The sequence below is a fragment of the Canis lupus genome, chromosome 14 (genome assembly GCF_048164855.1).
Source record: "Canis lupus baileyi chromosome 14, mCanLup2.hap1, whole genome shotgun sequence".
Taxonomy (NCBI): Eukaryota; Metazoa; Chordata; class Mammalia; order Carnivora; family Canidae; genus Canis; species Canis lupus.
Genome location: NC_132851.1, coordinates 6,505,636 through 6,529,802, shown reverse-complemented (window position 1 = coordinate 6,529,802; position 24,167 = coordinate 6,505,636). Strand labels below are relative to the sequence as shown.

At 45.6% G+C, this 24,167-nt stretch overlaps 1 protein-coding gene across 6 annotated transcripts in view; it reads right to left on the bottom strand.

Annotated features, from left to right (window-relative positions):
- Positions 1–1,980: 1,980 nt before the first annotated feature.
- The window catches only part of BAALC (BAALC binder of MAP3K1 and KLF4), a 107,799-nt gene continuing 85,612 nt past the window's right edge, over positions 1,981–24,167 (bottom strand). For 5 of the 6 annotated variants that reach the window (XM_072774117.1, XM_072774120.1, XM_072774122.1 and 2 more), the window contains 2 exons: positions 14,943–15,109; positions 1,981–4,343 (listed from right to left, as the gene is read on the bottom strand). In XM_072774117.1, coding sequence (XP_072630218.1) covers positions 4,233–4,343; positions 14,943–15,109 — 278 coding nt within the window. In that variant the 3' untranslated portion in view covers positions 1,981–4,232. Of the gene's footprint in view, positions 4,344–14,942; positions 15,110–22,079; positions 22,174–24,167 lie in introns of those variants that run through there. The other variant, XM_072774124.1, reaches the window with a different exon arrangement.

The following is a 24,167-nucleotide window of genomic DNA, read 5'->3' as shown; positions in this document are numbered from 1 at the left end:
ATAGGGAGGAGGGCTTGTAAATGCCAATGTCTCAGGGCTCAGGCAGGTAACACCAATCTGGGGGCTGCCGTGTGTAAGCCACAATGAGTGGTGGGGCCATGACAACCTACAGACCCCATGACTTCAGCTAATGCAGCCATATCAGCTCTAGCCAACTGTGGCTGCTTGTTAATAAGAGCCCAGGGGTGTAAGATCTACCAAGTTTTCAAAAGAAGATGGGAAGTTTGTGTATCAACTAGAATTGGGTTTGCCTGTGAGTAATGATTTGAAAACAGTAGCTTAAGTGAGGTAGAAGTCTCTCACAAAAAGGGGTCTGGGGTGTGCAATCCTGGACTCATGGAGGGTCAGTGGAATGAGGGACCTAGGCTTCTTCTAATTTATTGCTCAGTTCAACATGGCTTCCATTCTCAAGGACGCCTCATGAGCCAGTGGACTGCTGTGGCTCCAGCCATTACTTCCTCATTCCAAGAAGTAGGAAGGAAAAGGAGAAAAGAAAGGGCCTGATCATTCTTTTATAAGGAGACTTGCTGAAAGCTTCCATGCCCCACTGTTACTCATTTCATTGGCCAGAACGAAATCATACAGCTACTCCTAGCTGCAAAGGAGGCTGAAAAATATAGTCTTTTTTTCTAAGTGGACATGGGCCCAGCTAAGGAAGAAGGGGAGAATGGATATTGGAGTTCTAAACTAGAAGTCTCTGCCAGAGCTCGCTTTTTCTGTGAAATTCCCAGGTTTTAACACCATGCCAGCCAAATGAAGCATGTCTGCCATCTGGTTCAGCAGAGGAACTGCTTGTTTTGTGACCCCTGCTTAAGGGAGCAAATATGGATGGGAAGCCTTTCTGTGGTAGGTGCGGTAGCCTGTGAGTGAGGCTGGTGAGGGTCCTAAACGGGTGAAAGTTAACAGAGTTTCAAGAGGGAGGGTGAACAGCAGTGGCCCAGGTAGCCTGGGGCAGGGGGAGCACCGTGGAGGTGGCGGTAGGGTGAGGAGGTACGGTCCGTGGCCTGCTACCCAAGGGGTGCTTGGAGTTCGGCTGCCCCCCACTTCCCTCACCTTGAGGTCTTAGCAGCTCTTCTGGAGAGTGCACTTTCCATCTCCTTCAAATCGTGAGGTCTCTCCTCCTTCTGAGCTTCACCAAAGGTACCCTCATGCACTAGGTCAGGGTCACCCTTGCCGTAGGGCAAGGAAGCCTGGGCCTGACCCAGACTCCCCAAGCTCACCAGCTGGGCAGTCACTGCTGTCACTCTCTCAGCCTCCTCTCGGATGTGATGACTCCCCTTGAAATGGCTCAGTCTCCCCACTACGTTAGACCTTTGCGCCAGGAAAGGCACCACATATATTGGAAAAATCACTGGATTTGCAAGCGGACTTCCCTCCCTTGAATCCCTGCTCCGTTGCTTACTAGTTAAGTGACTACAAATACTTTTGTAACCAACAATTGGAACATGGTGTTCTCCTTACCTACTTCATAAGGTTTTTTGAAGAGGTCACTTCTATAAAAGACCTTTGTATTAAGAAAAAACTAGGGGGATCCCTGGGTGGCGCAGCGGTTTGGCGCCTGCCTTTGGCCCAGGGCGCGATCCTGGAGACCCGGGATCGAATCCCACGTCGGGCTCCCGGTGCATGGAGCCTGCTTCTCCCTCTGCCTGTGTCTCTGCCTCTCTCTCTCTCTCCTCTGTGACTATCATGAATAAATAAATAAAATCTTAAAAAAAAAAAAAAAAAAGAAGAAAAAACTAGGGACACCTGGGTGGCTCAATGGTTGAGCTTCTGCCTTCAGCTCAGGGCGTGATCCCGGGGTCCCGGGATCAAGTCCCATATCAGGCTCCCTGCTGGGAGCTTGCTTCTCCCTCTGCCTGTGTCCCTGCTCTCTCTGTGTGTCTCTCATGAATAAATAAATAAAATCTTAAAAAGAAGAAAAAACTAAATAGTTCTAAATAGAAATTTAAGGTTCCAGTAAAGACTCATATTGGCCATATGTTTGAAATTGATGACTTTATTGACACAAACTTTGCAATAGAAAGTGTTAATAGGATAGTAAGAATCAGTTCTTGTATCATACACACAGGAAAAAATTGCCAGATGAGTTTCCAGTAACATGGTTTGACTTCTGATCACTGTCTTTGTGAAATCCAGATTGTTCCAGGGAGGGGCAGATCATATATGTCCTTTATTCCCTTCTCCCCCAGGAGGGAGACCTTGTTTCTATATAAAACAGAGACACCCTTTCAAGTTAATAAATCCCAAACAACTTGCAGCAGTGAAGTGATGCAAAAAAACAAGGATGTAAAGAGAAACTGGTGTCGTCCATAACTGACAGCACGTGAAGGGGGAAGGAACACCCCACACAGAAACACGACACATGTGCCCTGGGAGAATGAGCCCTTGAGCTTGCAGGATCATTGCCAACCTTTGGCAGCGGAAGGCTCAGCTGAGTAATGCCGGGGGGGGGGCCATGGGAGTCACAGGTTTGGCTTTTATTTTCTTATTACTTTTTAATTTTCAGAACATGAAGTTCCCTAAAAGCCCTTTCTCAAAGTACCACAAAACGATAGAAGTTTGGGAAAACTAGTTTTGTGTAGGGTAAAGGCTTGGGCCGTGATTAGGAGAACACCCAGATCCAGAGTGTAAGAGAGAAACCTATTCTGAATGTCAAAGTGAGTGCTGCTGCAGAGCAGTTCACTACACACACCCTACACCTTAGGGTCAAGCTTCATCCCCTAGTTATTAAATCCGCTGTTACATTCAGGATGACTGGCCAGACTCCAAATCTCTTAGCATCTGCAAGGTGCCCGGTGCAGGGTTGGTACTTAGTGTTTAATGGATAAATACACAGTGTACCGAAGGGAGGGAGGAGGGAGGAAGCAGAAGCAGTACTTGTCTGTGTTTGAGGAATAACAAAATTGGCAGGTAACGAGGCCAAGTTTCTAAATTTTAACCAACGCATGTCAATTCTCTAGGCCACATTATATAAACACACACCACCAGGCTGCCTATTTCTGCTAACTATGGAGTTTATTGTTATTGTTTGGTACAACTTTAGTCCTACCTTTCCCAATCCAGGTGTGTTAACAGTCTTTTAAAAATCATGCTACATTACTTTGGAGGAAGATACTTCCCCTTTAATGTGTTTAAAGAAATGTTAGATGATTTTAATCTATCAAGACATTTTTCACTGCCTCTGATTTCTGACCCAGTGTGCATCAGTCTAACGTCAATGTCAACACAACAAGGTTAACAATGCACACCAACCAGGTACGGGCTTTCTAAAGTGACTCCTTCACGGGTAGCACATGACATAGTCCTGGTGCTGAGGACAAGATGCCACGGGGAAGCCGTATGTGCTGCTGGTACGTGTGCTAGGTTATCTCCCTCTGGTGAGCTGTGTCCACGCAAATGACCCAACTGGAGAAAACAAACACTCAAGAGTGCAGGCAAGGAGAACTGGGAAGCTCTGAAAATGTGGTGTCTGGCTGAGCCCCGGGAAGCATCCTAGGTTGGATGCGTTGACCACAGTGACCGTGACATTGCGGTGTGGAGGCTGACATGGACACCAGGATGGGGTGCATGGAAGACAGTTGAGAAATGGGTGTGACTGCCTCACAGAGACCTCCCAACACATGCTGTGGGTGTTGACGGAGTGAGTTTGTGTGAAACTGGATCTGAATCTCGTACTGAGCTAAGGAAACATGTATAGCAGGAAATTTTCCTGTTTCTCAATTTCTCCTTTATCTGGATTTACCGTTGGGTGAAAGACAACTTTTAAGTGAACACGGTAAGCTTTCTGATGGTGGTTTTCAGCAAGAGAGAACGAAAGAACAAGCTGACTGGAAAAGCGCACGCTACCATGGCCAGGGGAGCCTAGAATCCATGTGAGCATCTTTCCCCCAGGGAGTGTACTCCTACTTCTGTTTCATAGACCCACCTGTGGCTTTTGCACACCGCTTTCACATCAGACCACAGAGCAGGAGTTGCAAAGAGGCAAACTAATTGCACATTTGGAGCTTATTACCATACACAAGTACTGCGCCAAAATGTTTACGTGGTAATTGGAGGCTGAGAATGTCCCCAAAGCCCAGGCAGCCACTGGCCTGCTGGGGAAGGCAGTCTCTCAAGGCAGCAGCATTATTCATCTTCTGCAAGGGTCACACCCTTCTTCAAGACTCTTTCATGGGGTCCAGGATGTGGAGGGCACCAAAGGAGTCCATCTGCCCTTCTAGTAGCACACTCTGCTAGTTAACACAGTTCTTCGCCATCCTTCGATTTCTGTCCACCTGTCGGATACTTTCTGTCACGTTAATGGTAACTTCTTTTGCAGACATTCGCTTAGCGTCTCTTTTAGCCTGTTAAAAAGTTTAACATCATGAATTGAGTTAGAAGAAAATATCCAAATTTGCATTCATCTCTTGAGATTGTTACACACACACACAGGCAGGAAGAATAACCCACAAGAATACACACACATACACTCCTTTTCAAACTCCTCATTTCTCTGTTGAAACTCTAATACTGACCTAGCACAGAGCCTGGCATAAGGTGTACTCAGTAAGACACTGTTAAATGAATGCATTAATTGGCTAAGTTCCATCAAAAGGTAGTGTGGAAGCTTTCACAGTTAGCTTTAGTAAAGCAATGAAGGAGTAGGGCTTTGGAACTGGACAGACTCTGTGGTTTTTATTTTTTAAAGATTTTATTTATTTATTCATGAGAGAGAGAGAGGCAGAGGGAGAAGCAGGCTCCATGCAGGGAGCCTGACGTGGGACTCCATCCCCGGACTCCAGGATCACACCCTGCCCCGAAGGCAGGTGCTAAACCGCTGAGCCACCCAGGGATCCCCAGACTCTGTGGTTTAAATACTGACTAGATAATTTCACCACGAGCAAGTTTTTTCCAAGCTAACCCTCAGTCTTCTCCTCCTAAGTCAGGGAATAATAACAGTACCTACCTCACAAGATTATTGTAAGGATTAAATAAAGTCTTGCATTAAGGTACTCAACATAATGCCTGTCACACACACACACACACAAAAAAAAAACGGACCAAAAACAGATTTAGTAAATATAATAAGTAGAAAGATAGCTTATCTACTTCTAAGTGACGATAAACCAAAAATAAAAGTCCAGAATCCATATTAAATACTAAAGCATTGACTAAACTGTAGGCTCTCCAACCCCTCAAGAGTAAACTTTGACTAGTGGGGAGTGATTTTGTGCCCATTCTGCTCAACGATATACTTGGAGTGAGCACGAGAGGGGTCTTGGGAGTCGTCTCCATAGTGGATAGACAGACATGTGTTGTCCCATCCTCAGTCCAGAAAGACCTGCTGCCTTGCTTCTGGAAGTGCAGTCAGTGAATGACTTCCACATGTCCCACTGGGGTGCGCAGCTGCAGAAAGCCACCTCACCCCGGGTCACGCCCTTGCCATGGTGGCCCAATGTGGGGGATACAAAGGCCTGGCCATTTTGGCACAAAGCTCTGACATACCACTAGGCTCCAGAGCTCCCCATGGGGTGGGGTAAGCTGCAGCTGCTTGCACCTGGCTCACCTGCTCCCTTTGCCCACTCCTGCTTCTACACCTCCTCTCCACAGAGGTTGACGCCCAATGAACATCTTATATAAGGACATCTTGAGGTCTGCTTCCTGGAAAACACAGTCAGCCTCAGATCTGAGGGAGCATCTCCCAGGGCGTGAGCACCTCCCCATGCTGGGTGTGAGTGTTGATAGATTCATGTTTTTCATATAACATGACCCCTGAATACAAGCCAACTACTTTCTCTGTAGTGCATCCAAAAAAATGATGGGCTGTTGCATCCCTGGAGAAAAATACATGGGCCTGTTTTATTTACTAGCAAATGCTATGTAGTTTGTAACCTGTCACATAAATCCTGTGCAGTAGCTGCTGGTGATGCTCCCTCTAAATTCTCTTTCCGTGCCTGGTGCATCTATCCCCCAATGGCTGTGAGTTCCAGCAGCTTACTGCTCAGAGCAGCACCCATATTTTGAGAATTGCCCTCATCTAATTGGAGTCACCTTGCTCAGAAATGCTACAGAGGTCACACACTAATTCCTGGAGACAGCGCAAAGCCAGTACCTGATTGTTAGTGATACAAAATGCTGGCCATTTTGCCTCAAGGAGATATAAATCTAGGACACCTCCATGCTCCAGAGCCTCCATAGGACCAAGCTCCCTGCGGGATTCAGTAGGGCTTACGTATTTGCTGGACTGGGTCTCCTTCCCATCCTGCTTCCCTTACCACCATATGGGCTTCACCTGAGATGACTCTTTCAATCAACTGCTTGCACAAGAATCCTCATCTTGGGCTCTGCTTCCAGAAAACCTGACCTAAGAATACTTTATGGGTGATCTGACGGTTGTTTAAGGGATAATTTTGACTACATGCAATTTTAGTCTTAACCGCTGATGTCATGAGCTAGGACATCATTCCTCCCCTCATGTTCTCAGTGCCTGGCACCATCTGAAACAGCAGGCTCCTAATTTCAGTTTGGCTGAATTAGTGGATGAATGAATGAATGAACACACTATGCTTGTCAACGCATCCTTGTTTGAACAAACAGAAGTCAATGCTGTTTAAGGATTCAGGCTTACACTCAGCTCTTCCAAGCCTGAACTGGCAGCAGAGCAAGCAGTGACTTTGATGGGTTTATTTTTCCCTAAAAGCAGAGAACTCCTAAAGTCCCACAACCAATTGCACTAAAAAAAAAAAAAAAAAGTGTGGCAATTACTAGGCCAATTCCACCTGATTTGCATTTCGGGTGTTACTGCATACAAGCCTTGAGGATGAGGCATGGGACAGAGACACAGGGGCTTTGTTTAAAATGAGCGAAGTTGACAGCAGCATTCCGCTTGAACTGGTGGGCAGTAAGAGAGCTTTCCAGACTAGAAATGTAAACTTTCCAAATGGTATAACTGCTTGTCTCTAGAGATACTGCAAGATTTCAGAAAAGGTTATTAAAGATTACACACAGAAAATGCTCTGCTCTATGTGTTAGTCTGCTTTTCTAAGCTTAAAAATATAAGCAAAAATTCAATAGCTGGATGATTCTTAATTTCCTTATCTAAGAGTCCAAAGCCACAAAATAGTCATTCCCAGAACAGCTACAGAATATGTATAGTTTTAATCTCAAGCACAATGGGGTGATTTCTTTTTTTTTTCCTTTTTGCAATTTCTTAAATTTGTATATCCGAAGCCCACCTAGTGACAGGGTTCAGAGCACAAGCTTTGGAGCCTGACAGACCTGGACATAGGACAAGGCTTTGTTACCAGTTAGCTGCCACAAGCCGTATTACTTTACCCTCTGGATCTCAGTTCCCTTACCTGAAAAATGAAATAATGCCTGATTCTTTGTGGGGATTTTGAGAGAATTAAGCATGTCACTCAGCATTAATAGGGTGACCAACTTTTCCCAGTTGGCCAAAGATTGGCCTATTTTATTATTTTTATTATTTTTTTAAAGATTTTATTTGTTTATTTGAGATAGGGTGAGACAGAGAGAGAGAGAGAGAGCAAGAGCCAGAGGGAGAGGGAGAACCAGGCTCCCTACTGAGCAGAGAGCCCCACTTGGGGCTCAATCTCAGGACTTTGGGATCATGACCTGAGCTGAAGGCAGATGCTTAATGAACTGAACCACCCAGATGCCCCAGCTGGCCTGTTTTAAAACTGAAGTCCTCCATTCTGGAAACCTGCTCAGGCCCCTGCAAACCAAGATAGTCAGCCCAGTCAGAGCTAACATTAATTCTATTTGCAAAATGATGATGTCAAACGTACTAAATTTGAACAGAAAACCTTCTTATTCTACTGGAACTATGGCTCTTGATCCTGCTACTTCTAAACAACACCGATAGTAATCCTGCGAGGTATGCATTTGGCTAAAGGACAACTATGGTGTTGTACTCCAGTGATGGGTACAGGTTCTAAGCCATAAACAAGTCCACCTTCAAACAATCACACTATATTAACTCTATCAAGTTAAACAATTAGACCAACAAGGTATTCTCTTGGAAGTATTTTAGAAAAAGAGAAGTTTTCGAGTCTGAGACACCAGCAGAAAGGCATTGCCTCTTGTACAGCAGCGCGGACATTCAGGAGGTCTGTTTTGACTAGAATCTACTTACAACTTGGAAATCTCAGACTTCAAGCCCAAATGAGAGGGAGAGAGAAGATGAGAAAGAGAATGACAATGCCAGGCTCTTTTCTCTAAAGCCCTGAGAAGTTGCTTTGCTCTCCTCCAAGAGAAGAGCTATACAGATACATGGAACAATTATCCCATTTTGTTCTTCAGATACTGTGTATAACAGGTATTTTCCCCACTGATGTGGCTCTTAACCAGCCAATCCTTTTTTTTTTCTAAGATTTTATTTATTTATTCATGAGAGACACAGAGAGAGAGAGAGAGAGAAAGAGAGAGAGCGAGAGAGGCAGAGACATAGGCAGAGGGAAAAGCAGGCTCCATGAAGGGAGCCTGACGTGGGACTCGATCCTGGGACTCCAGGATCATGCCCTGGGCCAAAGGCAGATGCCCAACCACTGAGCCACCCAGGCAACCCAACCAATCCTTTTTATTTAATATCCCATTCCCTTGATTTAACTACAGGCAAAGAAAATCTGTCCCAATTGCAATTACTGGCTTAAAAACAAAACAAAACAAAACAAAACAAATATGGTCCCAAGTCAGTGATGAGAGAAACCTATTTGGCATCTTTTTCTTTTGTGGCTCTCTGCTAATTCAATCCTTCCCCCAGTTCTAAAATCCTTGTTTTGTGAGGTTTATCACCACTGACTCTTGTTAATGGGCCACCTCTAGTTTCGGACTCAGCTTTACAGCTCTTCTCTTCTTCCCTCTGCCTCATTTTAATTTCTGCAGGTTTAGAACTCTGTGAATCATGGACTTTAGTTCTCTTGACCCTGCCTCTTTAATTAAAAGTAATTCATTGGCTGCCACTTCTCAAGGGTCACTAGATTGACTGTGATCACTTCCTGGCATCTTCAAACCCAGATGGACTTAATCTCTTGGGGTTTAGAAGTCAACAACTGGCCCATTCCCCAGTGGAAATGGGGGCAGCGTGGCTGCTCCGCGAAGGCCTGGGGTCAAGGCTGCAGCTCAGTCTGCTCAACCCTTTCTCACTTTCCCCTCAAATGGGAATATAGATGTTCCCAACTTTATTTTGACTCCAGAAGTATATCTATACCTGACATGGGATCACCTGAACCTTTTTACAGTTCCTCACACACAAGGAAGAAAGGCAAGGCTTACTAAGATTATGATTTTTAAAAAAAGATTTTATTTATTTGAGAGAGAGTGAGAGAGAGTGAGCGAGTGCACACAAGTGGGGGAGGGGCAGAGGGAGAGGCAGAAGCAGACTCCCCCTTGAGCTGGGAGCCTGGCGTGGGACTGGATCCCCCGGACTGAGCCGAAGGCAGTCGCTTAACTGACTGAGTCACCCAGGCAGCCCCTGGGATTATGATTTATGAGACATCAATTTTCCTATTTGAGTGTATTTTTTACTTATAAAACCAGTACATAATTACGGTAGAGAAATTCAAAGAGTAAAGGGCATGATGAAAAGTAATATTGTTCCCCTGCTCTGGCCACACTTGGGCTTTCCCCAGGGGTAACCACAGCTAATGATTTCTCTTTCCCAGTATTCTTTACTTCCTTCCTGGCCTTAACTATGGTTTGAATTATATATTTGCTTGTTTACTCATATATTTTCTACACCCTCATCAGATTATAAATGTCAAGAAGGTAGGGACCCAGTCTGTTGTGTTGACCAGAATATATCCCCAGAATATAATTTAGTGCCTATCACATAATAGATACCCAATAAATAACTTGGTGAACACATACATGGGAAGAAATCTTTAGAAAGAAGAGAAGAGATGCCCTGGGAATAGCACACCTGTTTGCATTACACTGTCCTGCCCTGTAACTTTCCTAGAAACTGATTGTTTCTTACGCTGTCCCTGAGAGACAGAAATGGTGCTACTTCTTCTTTTCCAAAGAGGCAGTGAAAGTCACTCAAGCCAACATAATTTGCACAAGGCCAATGTTGATATAGACAGTAGGCTGAACTGAAGATGGTGGAACTGGGTCCCACATCCAGCCTCCCACAACTCTGCCAAAGCTTACTCTGAATTCTCCACTGTTTTGTTTTTGGTAATAGAAGGAAGAACATGGGGTTTGGAGGCAAACAGATCTGGGTTTACATTTGTATCTATTACTTTTGCAGCATTTCAGAATAAACAAATGCATGTTTAATTTGATAGTGGCTTAGGTTTAATAATTTATTGTGATTGTAAATAACTCCTTCATAATTCCTTCATCCATATCCAATTAGAAGATATTAGATACAGTGGCTGTGTCCTAGACTCAGGAATCTATAATATGAAGTTTCTAATGATTACATATCATGGTATCTTGATACGTAATCTAATGATTGATAAGTATCTAATGATTGATAAGTATCTAATGATTACATATCTATGGTACTCCATTAAAGACAAAATGAACCATAATTAAAGAGTGCACGTACCTATTTTTTTTTAAAGATTTTATTTTTTTATTCATGACAGAGAGAGGCAGAGACACAGGCAGAGGGAGAAGTGGGCTCCATGCAGGGAGCCCGACGTGGGACTCGATCCTGGGACCCCAGGATCACGCCCCAGGCCAAAGGCAGGCGCCAAACCGCTGAGCCACCCAGGGATCCCTCTATTTTTTTTTAAGTCCAACACAGTCACATGACTACTCCCTGTGCCATGCTGGCCAAATACCTAACCTTCTTGAGCCTGTTTTCCTGAGTGAGAAATGCTACTTCCCCCTTAGAGTGAGGAGTAAAGATGATGCCATATGCAGTGTGCCTGGCTCATTGTGGACACTCCCTCCTCTCTTCCTTCCCAAAAGATTAAAGACCGAGCCTTGTCAGCTGCAACTCAAGACATCTTTCTCCTGTTCAGTCAAGCCCTATTAAAGGGAGACAAGCAATAACTAACATCTAGCTGTTCCCAAATTCTGTGATTTTATTTGCTGCTGTTTCATGGCATTAATTCGAGGTCATCAGAAAACATTTGATCTTGATGACTCCACTGAGGGCCAGGATGCTAGCCTCCAAAGGCAGGGGTCAGGTCACGCCTCAGGCAAAAATCTCCAGAACTCCCCAAGCCTGGAGTGAATCCTGTGCCCATCACAGCCCCATGCACGGTACTCAGGCTGCTCAGCATAGGGGTTTAGACCTGTACGGTAGCAAGTGCCAAAGGAGTTACTGCCTTTCAACCTGAACCTCAGGTAGATCAAACACCAGGAAGGCAGCAGAATCTGTTTGAAAGAAGCACTGGGGATCCCATAGAACAGTCCTCAAGCACAGGATGGTGGCGCTGGAGGGGCTGGGTGGGCCTGGTGCCCTGGGAAACCTTTCTAATCCTCTGGAAGTGCTCACCAGCATTCCATCAGCATGTAGTTCGTGAGCATATTCTAGCTTCATAATCCTGAATGAAGGTGGTTCCGGGGGCAAAGGAGCCTGAAAGTCTTCTAATAGAATTGGCTTTTCTACAGACCCTTAGACAGATGATGAGTCTTGAAATTCTTCAGCTGTATAAGGTAGCTGCATGTGTGGAGGTAGTGAGAATCACCATACACACACACACACACACACACACACACACACACACACCCTCCACATCCCTATACTGCTAAATTGCCTCCTTTTCCCAGAATCGAGCTAGAACGTGCATCAAAGTGCCCATCTGGCAGGTACCCCTCTCTGGTTTTCTTCAATGGGTTCCTTTGTTCTCTCCCTCCTTTTAATGTCACGTTTGTGTTTTCCTAGGAGAAACTCCTATTTACTTTCCAAACTCTTCTCCTGCATCTCCTATCGCCACCACCCAGGAGAAATTCTGGGCTTCTGCCACCCTCCTTGCTGGATGAGGCCCCCCTGTTTGGCCAAAGCCATCTCTGCAAGGCTTCTCCCATCTTTCCTGGACCGGACCTTGCCTCGTTGGCACCCAGACCCCGGGTGTGGGGGGAGCGGGAGCAGAAGGAGGAAGCTTCTCGGCTGGAGTCAGTCGGGACATCAGTGAAGTGCTCAGTGCGGTCTGGCCACTTGGCCAGGGACAATAAAGTAACTCAAAACGACACAGCTTCGGAAGACATGAGGGCTCCTTGGGAGGCTCGAGCCCTGTCTGCTCAGAGCTGTATCCACACATACACTTCCACCTTGGCCAAATACCTGAGGAGATAGTTCTAGGGGGAGGAAAACAGAGTCCCAAGGCTGAGGAAATGGCACTTTCAGATTTGAAAGCAAATGTTTGGAGGCAGCCCCGAGTTCCTGAGCAATTAACCAGCGGGAGAGGATAAGCAGCTGGAGAACTTCCTCTTGCGTTTTGGTCGAGCTCAGGGCAGGAGCCGGAGGGAAGGAGACCCAGTCAAGGATTTCTCAGATGCGGAGATGTCAGAAAGGTCCCAAGTGACTGGAAGAAATCAAGACATAGTACAGAAAGAGAAAGAGCCCTCCCCGAGACAGGTCCCATTTGCTAAAGATCGTGGTTGTCACATTCCTTTTGCCAGGTAGCACCTATTAACACCAGGCCTAAGACAGGGGCTGAGGGAAGCTATGGTTGGTTTGATGGGACACGAAGTGGAGAGGGGGTCAGAAGAGGAGATGCTGCTGCTCACAGCCATTAGCACCATCAGTTGTCCCCATCACCTTTCGGAAAGCAATCTGAACTGTGGGAAGGCGTCTATGTTGAAGGGAGAAGTTGCTAGCCCCCACTCCTGGCCTTTTATTTCCTGGAAATAAATGGCACTATTTCAAATCGGCAAAGCTTTTGTTCATTTATTCTGTATTATCTGTGTGCCCAGCTTCACCCGCATTAAAATTGGCAGCTGCTTCAGAGCAAAGGGCTTGTGTTCCTTTTTCACTCCCGCATCCTTGGCATCACAAAAGTGCCTGGAAACCTAGAAGGCACTCGGTGGAAGAAGAGGACATGAATGAGTCCAAGGAGCGCTTATAGGACCTGAGGAGAACGTTTTCCAGGTCTAGCAAGGATTGCCTTTAACACGCAGACTTGTTTTATAAATCAGATTTAGGCAGGTGCATAAAGATTCGTGCTTCATGACAAGTTTTTCTAGAGAAAAAAAGCTCTTAAGAAGTGCCAAAAAACCATCAGCCCGGTGGCTGGATGACGTAGAGAACGCTGTGAAGTGGTAGTAGGTCATCTTGGGAGAGCTGAGGAAGAGGGAAGTCACTGAAAATGCCGGAAGCTTTAGCCCAGAGTATAGGAGACCAGCGAGGAAGAGATAAGATGTCAAAGGCCCCGAAGGGTTCAGGCAGAAAATGATTTTCATTGAGCGGATTCATAGCTGAGAGCTGTGTGGATACAAGATAGCTCTGCTGACGGAAGCTTCAGTCAGAGGTAAACTTGTCCTGTAAACTGACACTGTCGATAGAAAACCTCTGCCATGGCTTTCGAGGGATTCAAGACGTCCGGTGGCTGGTGAGATCCCAGGACGTCAGCAAATGTCTGGACACTCAGAACTCAGCTCTCTGCCCCCTGCTCTTATTTGGGAAGTGGCTACAACACAGGCGTTGCTCACTGAATTGTGAAAACAACCTGCGTGGACGGCTTATCAGCGGGTATCACCTGCTCCTGGAGCTGAGCTGCTCAGGGGGCAAAGGCCCTCGCCCCCTGCCCTGGGGGAGCGCTCTCCCACGCGTGTGTGCTGGGGGACTGCTCCAAAGAGCCATCACCGGTGTTTGGTTCCATTGGGCTGTGGTGCTGTGTGCCTAACCATGCCCTGCTAATCCTTGCTGGCTTCCTTAGGGCACTTCTCAGTTTACAAAGAGCAGGCCCATCTGCTCTCTCATGGTGGTAGTATTTCCATTGTGTGGGTAAGGGACCTGAGACTCAGAGATTAAGCCGTTCTTGCCAGGCCACTTAGTTAAGGAGCATTAGAGCTGAATTTGCAACAGGTTTTCTAACCAAGGGTTAGAGAGGTAACTCACTCAGGTGACAAGAATTCCATTATTAGAGAACCAGTTGTGGCCTCAGGAAACAGCTGGCACTGGCCTGCGGGGACAGGACCAGTAAATTTTGACGGGGGTGGGTTTGGACAATCAGCACCAGATAAGCAGTGGATTTGGAGGGTGGGCCATGGTGCAGATGAGGAAGTGGAAGAGGGGCGGGGAGGAGGAGGAGAAAGCAGATCCTGGCGGGCCTACCAAGGGCATTCTTTCTGGTGGGAGGAGCCAGGGCCAGTGTGGGGAGCACCCTCCCCCCCTGCCACACACACACACACACACACACACACACACACAGCAGCTCTGGGAGAAAGGAAAGAATCCAAAGGATGCCAGCTGGCTCTGGGATGCCATAGCCCTGCTTCTTCTTTAACACTAACAGTCTGAGGGTGATGCTGGCACCACATGCTGCAATGACAGCCCCCCTTGGGGACTCTCCCACTGCCTGCCTTGGTGGGGAGGGTAGGAGGTAAGATGCTGGCTTGTCTCCTGCCACACCACACCGATCTTCTCTCTCCTTCCCTGTCAACCCTGAGCCTGCTGACTGCCTGGCCCAAAACTGGTTCCTGTGACCAGTACAATCCTCAGTGTCAAGATGGTGAGAGCTGTGCTGAAGGGATCCTCGAACAAAGCTATATTTATGCAAACACATGCTGCCTTTAGAGTGCAGATAGTAAGGGCCCATTTCTACTGATTCAACAAAACACGGCAGCCCTCAAGGCGGGGGCTGGGGTATGGTGGGGTCCTGCTATCTTCTTTGTAACAATTTTCACATGGGTGGGGTAGAAAATCTCCACTGGCAAGGTGAGCCATCACTGCTCCTTCCCTGGGTACCATTTCAGCTGGGCCCTGTTCTAGGAGCAGCTCCCCCCTTCTCCTGAACCAAGTGGGTTCTGTGGCTGTGACCTACCTCCATGGTCCGAAGACCATTCTGTTTCTGGGTCAGAGGGCCTGAGGTGAGGCTCTGGGGATTCGGGCACTGGGTCCCACAGCTCATCTTCTTCTCCGGGTTGGATATTCCACCTGGGGCTGCAGATCGGGGTATACCATTGGAGGACAGTCCATCTTCCAGCACACCTTGGGGAGGGAAACAGAGAATGGCACTGGAGTCTGGCACATGACAGTTGCTACAAACAATCCCCAAGAATGTGGGGAAAAAGCTACAAAGAGGAAATAAGTCACAGAATCCCACCATGCAGAACTACTCTTTTCTAAAAGAACATATGTGTGCGGTATATATATAATACACACATATATGTTATAGTAGGCTCTACACCCAGGGTGGAGCCAATGTGGGGATTGAACTCACAATCCAGAGATCAAGAGTCACACACGCCTAACCGACTGAGCCACTCAGACACCCCTTTGTGTGTGTGTGTGGGGGGGGGATTTTGACAAAAATGAGACCCTAAAATAATTTCATAACCTGAAATTTTTATTTAAAAATACATCAGTGACATTTTTCCATGCAATTCAATAATCTGCCATCAGTTTTCACACACTTAATCTGCCATTGTATGGATGTGTCACCATCGGTTTATTTTTTTATTCTTTTAAAGTAAGCTCTATGCCCAACATGGGGCTTGAATTCATGACCCCAAGATCAAGAGTTGGATGCTCTACTGACTGAGCCAGCCAGGCACCCCGTGTCATCATTTATTTAATCCCCTCTCGTTGGTTATTTGTTTTCACAGTAAATGTGACTGTGATTGAAACTCCTTGGGGTAAAGCTTTATTCTTAATTACTTCCTTTAGGTAAATTCCTACAAGTGGAACTGCTGGTTTGAAGGTGATACAGAGTTTTTTACACAACTGGACTGAGAATATGTTCATTCCATAACAAATGACAGGACATTATAGGATGAGGCTTAAATAGCCTCACTGAAAAGCAAGAGGGCTACATGGAGGAGTACGTGGATGAGGAGCACCTGACTGAAAAGACAAGAGGTGGCCCAGGATACAGGGGCATGAGCAGGTGTGAGGCAAGAAGCAGGAAGATGCTCGGCAGTAGCCACAGGGAGGCCAGTGGCAACCAGGTAGACTGGCCATTTTACCCCGCACCCCCAGCTGCTCAGGCTGGTCAGCAGTCATGGAGCAGTCTGTGAGGTGGCATATGGTGACATAATAAATACATATTTGGTGTTTTCCCCCAGTTCCTTCCTTAGTGACAGGGGTGACAGAGGCATCTTTTGTTATAACATTTAGTTTTTGCTCCAATTCATGACACAGAGCTCCTAAATGCCTTAGAATTTTGCGAATGAGAGGGGAGACAGGAGCACCATTTATTCTAATGAAGCAACTCTCCAGGGTCCCCTTGATAGCTTCAGGATAGGGGCCTCATGCCAGAAAGACCTAATCTTGACTAGGAGCTTGGGCCTCTCAGCCCCACCTCCCAAACTCTGAGGATGGGGGAGAGGCTGGAGACTGAGTCATTTGATCATGCCTACATGGATGAAACTTCCAATTAAAAAAAAAAACAAAAAACTAAATAACAATATTTAGGGAGCTTCCAGGTTGGCAAAAGCATCTATGTGCCAGGAGGGTGACAAACACCAACTCCACAGGAACAGAATGCACTTATGAATCTTCTAGATCTTGCCCTATATCCTCTTCACCTAGCTGTTCATTTGTATCCTTCATAATATCCTTTACAATAAACTGGCAAACATAAGTAATGTGTTCCTGAATTCTGTGAGCCATATTAGTAAATTACTGAACCTGAGGAGGGGCTAAAGAACCCCAACATATAGCTGGCTGGTCAGAAGTACAGGTGACAACCTAGGACTTAAGATTGGCATCTGAAGTGGGGGGCAGTCTTGTGGGGACAGGCCCTTCACCTGTGGGGGCTGTGCTGACTCTAGGCAGTGGGTGTCAGAACTGAACTGAATTGTGGTGTCCAGAGAGTTGGAGAATTGGTTGATTTGGGGGGGGGGGAATCCCACATGTTTGGTGTCAGAAGTGTAAGTAGAAACAGTACAGAGAGGTGCCTGGCTCAGAGAGAAGGGCAGGACTCTTAGGGGCTGGCGACACCTGAGAGAACAAGAACAAGAAAGAGAAAATCCATGCCACGAAGGCTGGCTCTCTGAAAACAGTGCCAAGGCTTAGGCTGGTAGCAGTTTCCAACCCTGCCTTCCAAGTGGGCTTCTCAAGTAGGTGCAGCTGACATGCTCACAGGAAATTTCAGTTACAGAAATTAGCACCAAAACAAGAATAAACAAACATCTGAAGGCGGCCAACACTGTAAAAGAGAGACAGCAAACTTTAGGGCAGAGACCCCACAGGAAATGTAGCTAACAACGTATGCAGCAGCAAATTTTAAATGAGTGTAATTAATCTGCCCAAAAAAAACTGAGGGGAAGATAAGGCAAACACAAAATGAGGACAAAAGTGACCAAAAAGGTTCAAATAGAGATATTTGAAATAATCATTTTAACCATTGAGATGAATTTTTAAAAACTCAGTAGCAGAGCTGAATAGCAGGAAAAACATAAAGAGCAAGTTAGTGAGCTGCCCTAGGGATTCTCCTGGAAGAAGCAAGTGAGAGTATGAAAAACACGTTGGGAACACAGGATCAAAATCCAGACATTACAATCTCAATCTAATAGCAGTTCCAGAGGAGAGAGTAGAGAAAAATGAAGGGAAGCAATATTCACATATATAATAGTATTTCTCAGAACTGAAGAAAGCTGTGAAACCCCAAATCGAGTCTACCAGACACTTGGCAAGACAAATAAAAAGAAAACCCAACCCAGACAGATCTTATAATTCAAACACTATCAATAACAAGAAAAGCTTCAGAAGAGGGAAAACAAAAACAAAAACAAAACAAAAAATCTCAAAAATGAGATTGACATTAGACTTCTAATCAACAACCAATGAATGTAAGAAAATATGGAACAGTGATTTCAAGATTTCAAAGGATATGCACGTTGTAAAATCTTCTGCAATATACTGCCAGATTTGCCTCTACCAACCTTTCTCCAGTTACCCTACTGCCCTCTGCCAACAGTATATGAAATGGCAATATTCCCCGAACCATCACAGACTCTGAATATTTTCTTTTTTTGTTTTTCATCTTTTCCAATTTAAGAAGCAAAATAAAGTATCTCATTGCTTGGATTTACATGGCTTGATTTACTAGAGGTATTATTTATATGCCTATTGGCTAATTGTGTTGTTGTTTTTTTAAATTGCTGAGTCACTTGCCTATCTTTCTTTGGGGGTGTTAGCCTGGGTTTGCTCCTAATTAAACTTAAGGGAAACAAACCAAATCCTTTCCCAGAGTGTTGAGAAATGATTTGCCGGGAGGCACGCACCGGAACACAGTACGTTTGATTCACAAAGAGAGGGGGTTGGTTGACTAGGCACAGCTGGTGAGGTCACAGTCCCGACACAGCCGGGGAAACAGTGACCCAGGGAACACACACGTCCACATGTTACCCACCTGTTCTGCAAAATGCTATGAGGCTCTCAACTGTGGCAATGGGATAGAAATCAGAATTCAAAATGTCAAAAATCACAACAGAAAATGGCTGGGCTCGAGCTTCCTGGCTGGCAGGCTGGGATACATTGGGACACCGTGGATGTGTTCCCGATGTGCAGAGACATTGATTCTCTCAGCTTGGCTTGCCCTATATCTTTGTGGCCCCTTCCTCCATCAGCCTGCCCTCCCGTCCCTTCTCATCTTCCCTCCATGTTACACCCAAAGGGCCTCAAATGCACCAGCATGGACACCCTAGCACACATATTCATTCTCCATCTCTGCTGCTTCCTGCAGACAGCTGCCCCTTGGCCCAGCAGAACGCTAACCTGGAGAATGAATCAGAAGAGGCCCATGAAAATCCAGGAAGCAGGCTTGGTGCGATTTGGGCTGGTAATTCCAGAGTCCCAGCACCGGCAGAAGAGTCTCGAATAGAGCTTCTCATTGTGGTCCAGGGACGAAACTGTTATTGCTGGTCTGCTGCGGCTTAAGTTAAAAACTGAACGCGAGCACTTAGAAATTTCTATGGCACTTGACATTGCTGGAACATCTGAAGATGAACCGGTGTGACTGAACTTCTCTGATTTAATAGGAGATAGACCAGTTCCAGGGCTGGCAAACTTACATGGTGAGACCCAAGTCCCATGGTGTGAGCCAAGTGTTAGTCATGCATAGTAAGACGACGTGTTTGTCTGTGACGGGCTTACGGGGGGAAAAGCAACTGATCCTGAAGGAGGGTTGGGGACTTGGTCAGATATATCCCCTGGGCCCATGGATAACTTGCCCTGCAGGGAAGAGTGGGGCCAAGTGGAGTAGGGGCAGAAAGGAGGAAGACAGAAGCTTCACCTACCTTAGTCTAGGGTAGAACTGCCTTCAGCTCTTGGGGTTAATAAGTGGGACTCAAGGCTAGCTAGTACTGCCTTGACTGCTTACCACAGTGGGCCATATGAATGTTACCATTTTCTATGCTGTGCATGACTTGGTATTTGGGTTAAAGGTAGGTAAGAGGCATTACTGAGCCACCCACAGAATGTACCATGGTGCTTCCAGCCTGGGTAGGGATGGCCATCCCCTTGTCTTACTCTAAGACATTCAAGACATGTATCTGACCCTAATCCTCCCCATGCCCATGGTCAGGCCTCTGTGGGGTTTAGTGGACATGGAATACAGCTCCCTTCCTTCTCCCCCTACCGCCCTTACAGCCCCTTTTCCTTATGCAATCTAGTTGCTAACTGAGGAGGAGGAAGGCAAGACATAAAAAAGAGGGGCACCTCGGTGGCTCAGCATTGAGCATCTGCCTTTGGCTCGGGTCATGATCCTGGGGTCATGGGATCGGGCCCCACATCGGGCTCCCTGCGGGAAGCCTGCTTCTCCCTCTGCCTATGTCTCTGCCTCTCTGTGTCTCTCATGAATAAATAAAAAAATATATTTTTTAAAGACAGAAAAAGGAGGCTGAGGGCACCAGGCGCCAAGAGCAGGCAGTGGAGAACACATCCCAGGAAGGCAGATAGGCAAAAGGAAGTGGAACCAAGCATGAGTCAGAGCTCTAAGCCTCTGGCAAATGCTCCAGTGTTCCATAGAATTTCACTTACAAGACACAAAATAAAAGATAAAATTCTTAAGAAATTCAAGAATGCTGCAGAGCATTAAATTCTAAGCACAGAGCCCCTTCTGAGCTGAGCAGCTGGTGGCACACCCATGAAGCCAGGCCTGCCAAAGATCAAAGCAGAGCTGCTGTGGCTAAGGTACAAAGGCCACTCCTTCATTCTCAGCAGCTCCTCCATTCCCTGGGCATCCCTGCTGAGCCTCAGGGTTCCTAGAAACACAATTGTAAAATCATTCATTTGGTCCAGTGTTTTCCATTTTCATTGGTGGCTAATTGAAAATTACAACTCTGATTTCTTTAATCCCCAATCCAGGACTTCCTCATTGATTAAATAGGAATAAGAATTAAAAAAAAAAAAAAAGGAATAACAATTCCTACTTTATAGGCTATTGTAAGGATTAAATAAGATGACATATATAAAGATTACAACATGTTTGCCACATACATTGTACTTATTTTTATATGTCCCAATATCAGCTGTCTTGTCTCGGCATGGTGCCCCTCTCCACTAGCCACATTAGTACAAACTTGATTTGTGAGTCATACAATTGGTGCCCATGTAGTGCCAAAAGACTGGCACCTTGAGCTTGATAAATAAGCAGAGAAGCTAACAGTGAGCAGGGGTCATCTGCCCACTGTGGTCAAGAGATAACAGCAAGGGGTCAGGAATATGGGGTCATTTACTGTTACTACTGCCTGCAATAAAACAAGTGATTATGCTGCATGGATTTAATCTAACTTGTATTTTTGAGTTCCAAAAATAATAGTCAATGTCAGAAAATTAGTGAACTATAGAAAATCATAAGGGAAGAATAATTTTTACCTCATCATCCAGAGCTGTCTCCTATTAACAGGGGGGTAAGATGTCTTAGCAGATGCTATTGGAGTCCATCCAGGTCCACCTGCCTGGCCCCTGCACCCATCCCCTAGCTGCAGTGGATGTTGGCAGCTAATAGCTCTTGGCTGCCCTCTTCTCCTAAGGCTTGCCCCTGGCTGAGAGAAGCGTCCCCTTACCAGGAAAGGCCTGGCTGGTTACATTCAGGCACAGCTCAGGGCCGATAACCAACTAAAAGTGTTGGGGGAGAGGAGGGCCGTACAACACCCAGCCCCCTTGCCGCTGAGCAGGACAGTTCTGTTCCTTTGCTCCTCAGCAACCCATTGGATCAGGCTGAGGCGAGACCAATCCTGAAACCTCATCCCTGCCCAGCTCCCTCCCCTGTCCATCCTACTTCACTGTTCTCGCTTCCTCAAACAATTTCCTTCCCAATAGTGTCTCCAGGAGTCACTTGCATAAAATCCCCTCCCCAGGCTCTGCTTCTAGAGAACCAAACCCAGGACAGTGTATATATGCTGCATGCCCGATATATTCCTTCTGCTCCTCCACACTCACTCTCCCTTCCTCTCACCCTGTTCTATGACCCAGGACACTGACCTGAACGAACCATGTCAACAGGCTCCCTGTGCACTGGCTTCTGTTTGGGTTTGTCAGTGGGCACCACTAGCTACTGAGCAGAGGAGTCTAGAGTAGCACAGTGAGGTTGGGTCTCTGTTCACCTAACTCCCTCTCTGTAGGGTTGCCAGGAGTGCCCCGTGTCCTTTTTTTTTTTAATTTATTTTATTTTATTTATTTATTTTTAAAGATTTTTATTTATTTATTCATGAGAGACACACAGAGAGGCACAGGCAGAGGGAGGAGAAGCAGGCTCAAGGCAGGGATCCCGATGCGGGAATCAATCCCGGGACTCCAGGATCAGGCCCTGGGCCAAAGGCAGGCGCCAAACAGCTAAGCCACCCAGGGATCCCCCCTGTGTCCTTTATACACTCCTCCACCAGAAAAATGTACAGAACCAAGAAAACCCAGAGAGACAGTGCAATTAAGAGGTCCCTGATGACTTCTGGGAAGGCTCAGAATAGTGGGAACAGAGGACAGACGGCACATTGTTGAGTAGAAAGTTACTTACAGATGCTGCATCGGTCAGGGTTCCCAGCTACAAGCAACAGAAATTGACTACAGTGAATTAAAGTAGAAAAACAATTCATTTAAATGACCTGGGAGGCTCTCAGACTTTCTGGAAGGCTTGGAGGTTCAGGCACAGAGGGTATATCTATCTAGGCACAATGTCCCAAATCCCTCCATGGAGTGTGCCCTACCAAGCCCTAGACCCTGGAAACTGGCCTCAGCATTACTGCCACACTTATATTAAAAAATTATTGTTGTTTTTCTGAAATTCCTGAATTTTATCTCGCCACCTTACTGGGTGCCAAGTGCCCCAGGCGGGGGAGGGGGGGGCAGACGTTGTTGTGAAAGCTGTATTGTTTTAACCCTGAGCTGCACCTGCAAATCTACTCCATGCCAGCCCTCTCCAGCCTGAAAGATGAAAGAGTGACTCTTATTTTACAGCAGAAGAAACTGAAGTTTTAGTGCAGGTTCTGTATATCCAAACCTGTGGTCTTAGCAAGTATCACATATCCTTGAAAGAAAAAAAATCCCAAGTAGGCAGTTCTCAAATTTTAGTGGACATGAGACCCTCCATTAAAATGCAGTTCCCTATGTCTAACCCCCAGAACTCCTGATTCAGTAGGGGCCCAGGAAAATGCATTTTAACAAGTTCCCTCCACCCTACCCACTTCCAGTGATTCTGAGACATGGAATTCTAAAGTCTGCATTTTAGGCTCCTGACATGGAGACTGATGCTTATGCTAGTTTTGAGGGTACCATGCAAAATGCCCAACGGTATTTCTTTTCACAGGGAACTCTGTAGTAGTAAATTGAGGGACATCTGTATGCCCCTAAGGAATGTCCTTTTGTGACATCCTTCACAAAATTTTCATTCCATCCAGAAGATAAGCCAAATCACCAACTTTGCCAAAAGATGGGAAACAGCTGTGTCCAAAGCTTGCTGATAAGTTGCAACCAATGAGTTCTTGCCAGTTTCTTGCTATTTTGGAAATGAAGCTGGGAGGAGGGCAGCCCATAGAAATTAAAAATGATAGCTGGGAGCCATGTGGAGAGCAGGACAAGGGGCAATTCCTCTGTAACCCAAGCACCTGGCTTTCTTTGGTGAAGGTGATCACAGTGTCCAAAGCCATTGAAACCACCTGCAAGTCATGCCCTCGGTGACTGAAAACCAAAGTAGAATACACTACCTGTCTATATGGGAAGAATCTCTTAAAGTCACATCAGATGAAACTCATCTGGCTCATTAGTGTCTGGGCTCAGGCCCTGAACACATGGCTGATGATAATCTTGTCTGTACTGAGGTATATATTAAATAAATCGCAACTGCCCAGCCACTTAGAATTTGTCTCCTTATTTTTCCAAGTGAACTAAAATGGAGAGGTATCTCTCATTTCTTCAATCTGGTAAGTAATTTTCGAGCACGTACTATGTTTAAGAAGCTGTTGTGTGGCTTTTTGTAAGGCCAATGTAAGGAAATCCTTTAAAAATGGCGAACAACTTACATTTTTTGTCAATTAATTTTGAACAAGGGTGCCAAGACAATTAAGCATGGAAAAGAGTTTTTACTTTTCTTCTTTTTTTTTTTTTTTTTTTTTTTTTTTGTGGTGAGGAGGGAGAGTTTTTTCCAACTAAAGTGTGGGACAACTGGATATCTACATTTGAAAGAATGAAATTGGACCCCTATCCCATACCATACACTAAAGTTAACCCAAAATGGATAAAAAACCTAAATGTAATTGCTACAGCTATTAAACACTTAAAAGAAAACATAGGTATAAATCTTTATGACCTTGGATTAAGCAATGGTTTCTTTAAAATGATCCCATAAAAATAAACAATAACAAAAATAAATTGAGTATCATCAAAATTTAAAACTTTTGTGCCTCAATGGACATCATAAAGAAAGTGAAAAGACAATTCACAAAACAGAAAAGTCTTGCAAATTTCTATCTGATAAGGGACCAATAATCAAATGAAAACATAAGCAAATGATATGAATAGAAGTTTCTTCAAAAAAGTATGCAAATGGCCAATGAGCACATGAAAAGATGTTCAACATCACTAGGTATCAGGGAAATATAAATCAAAA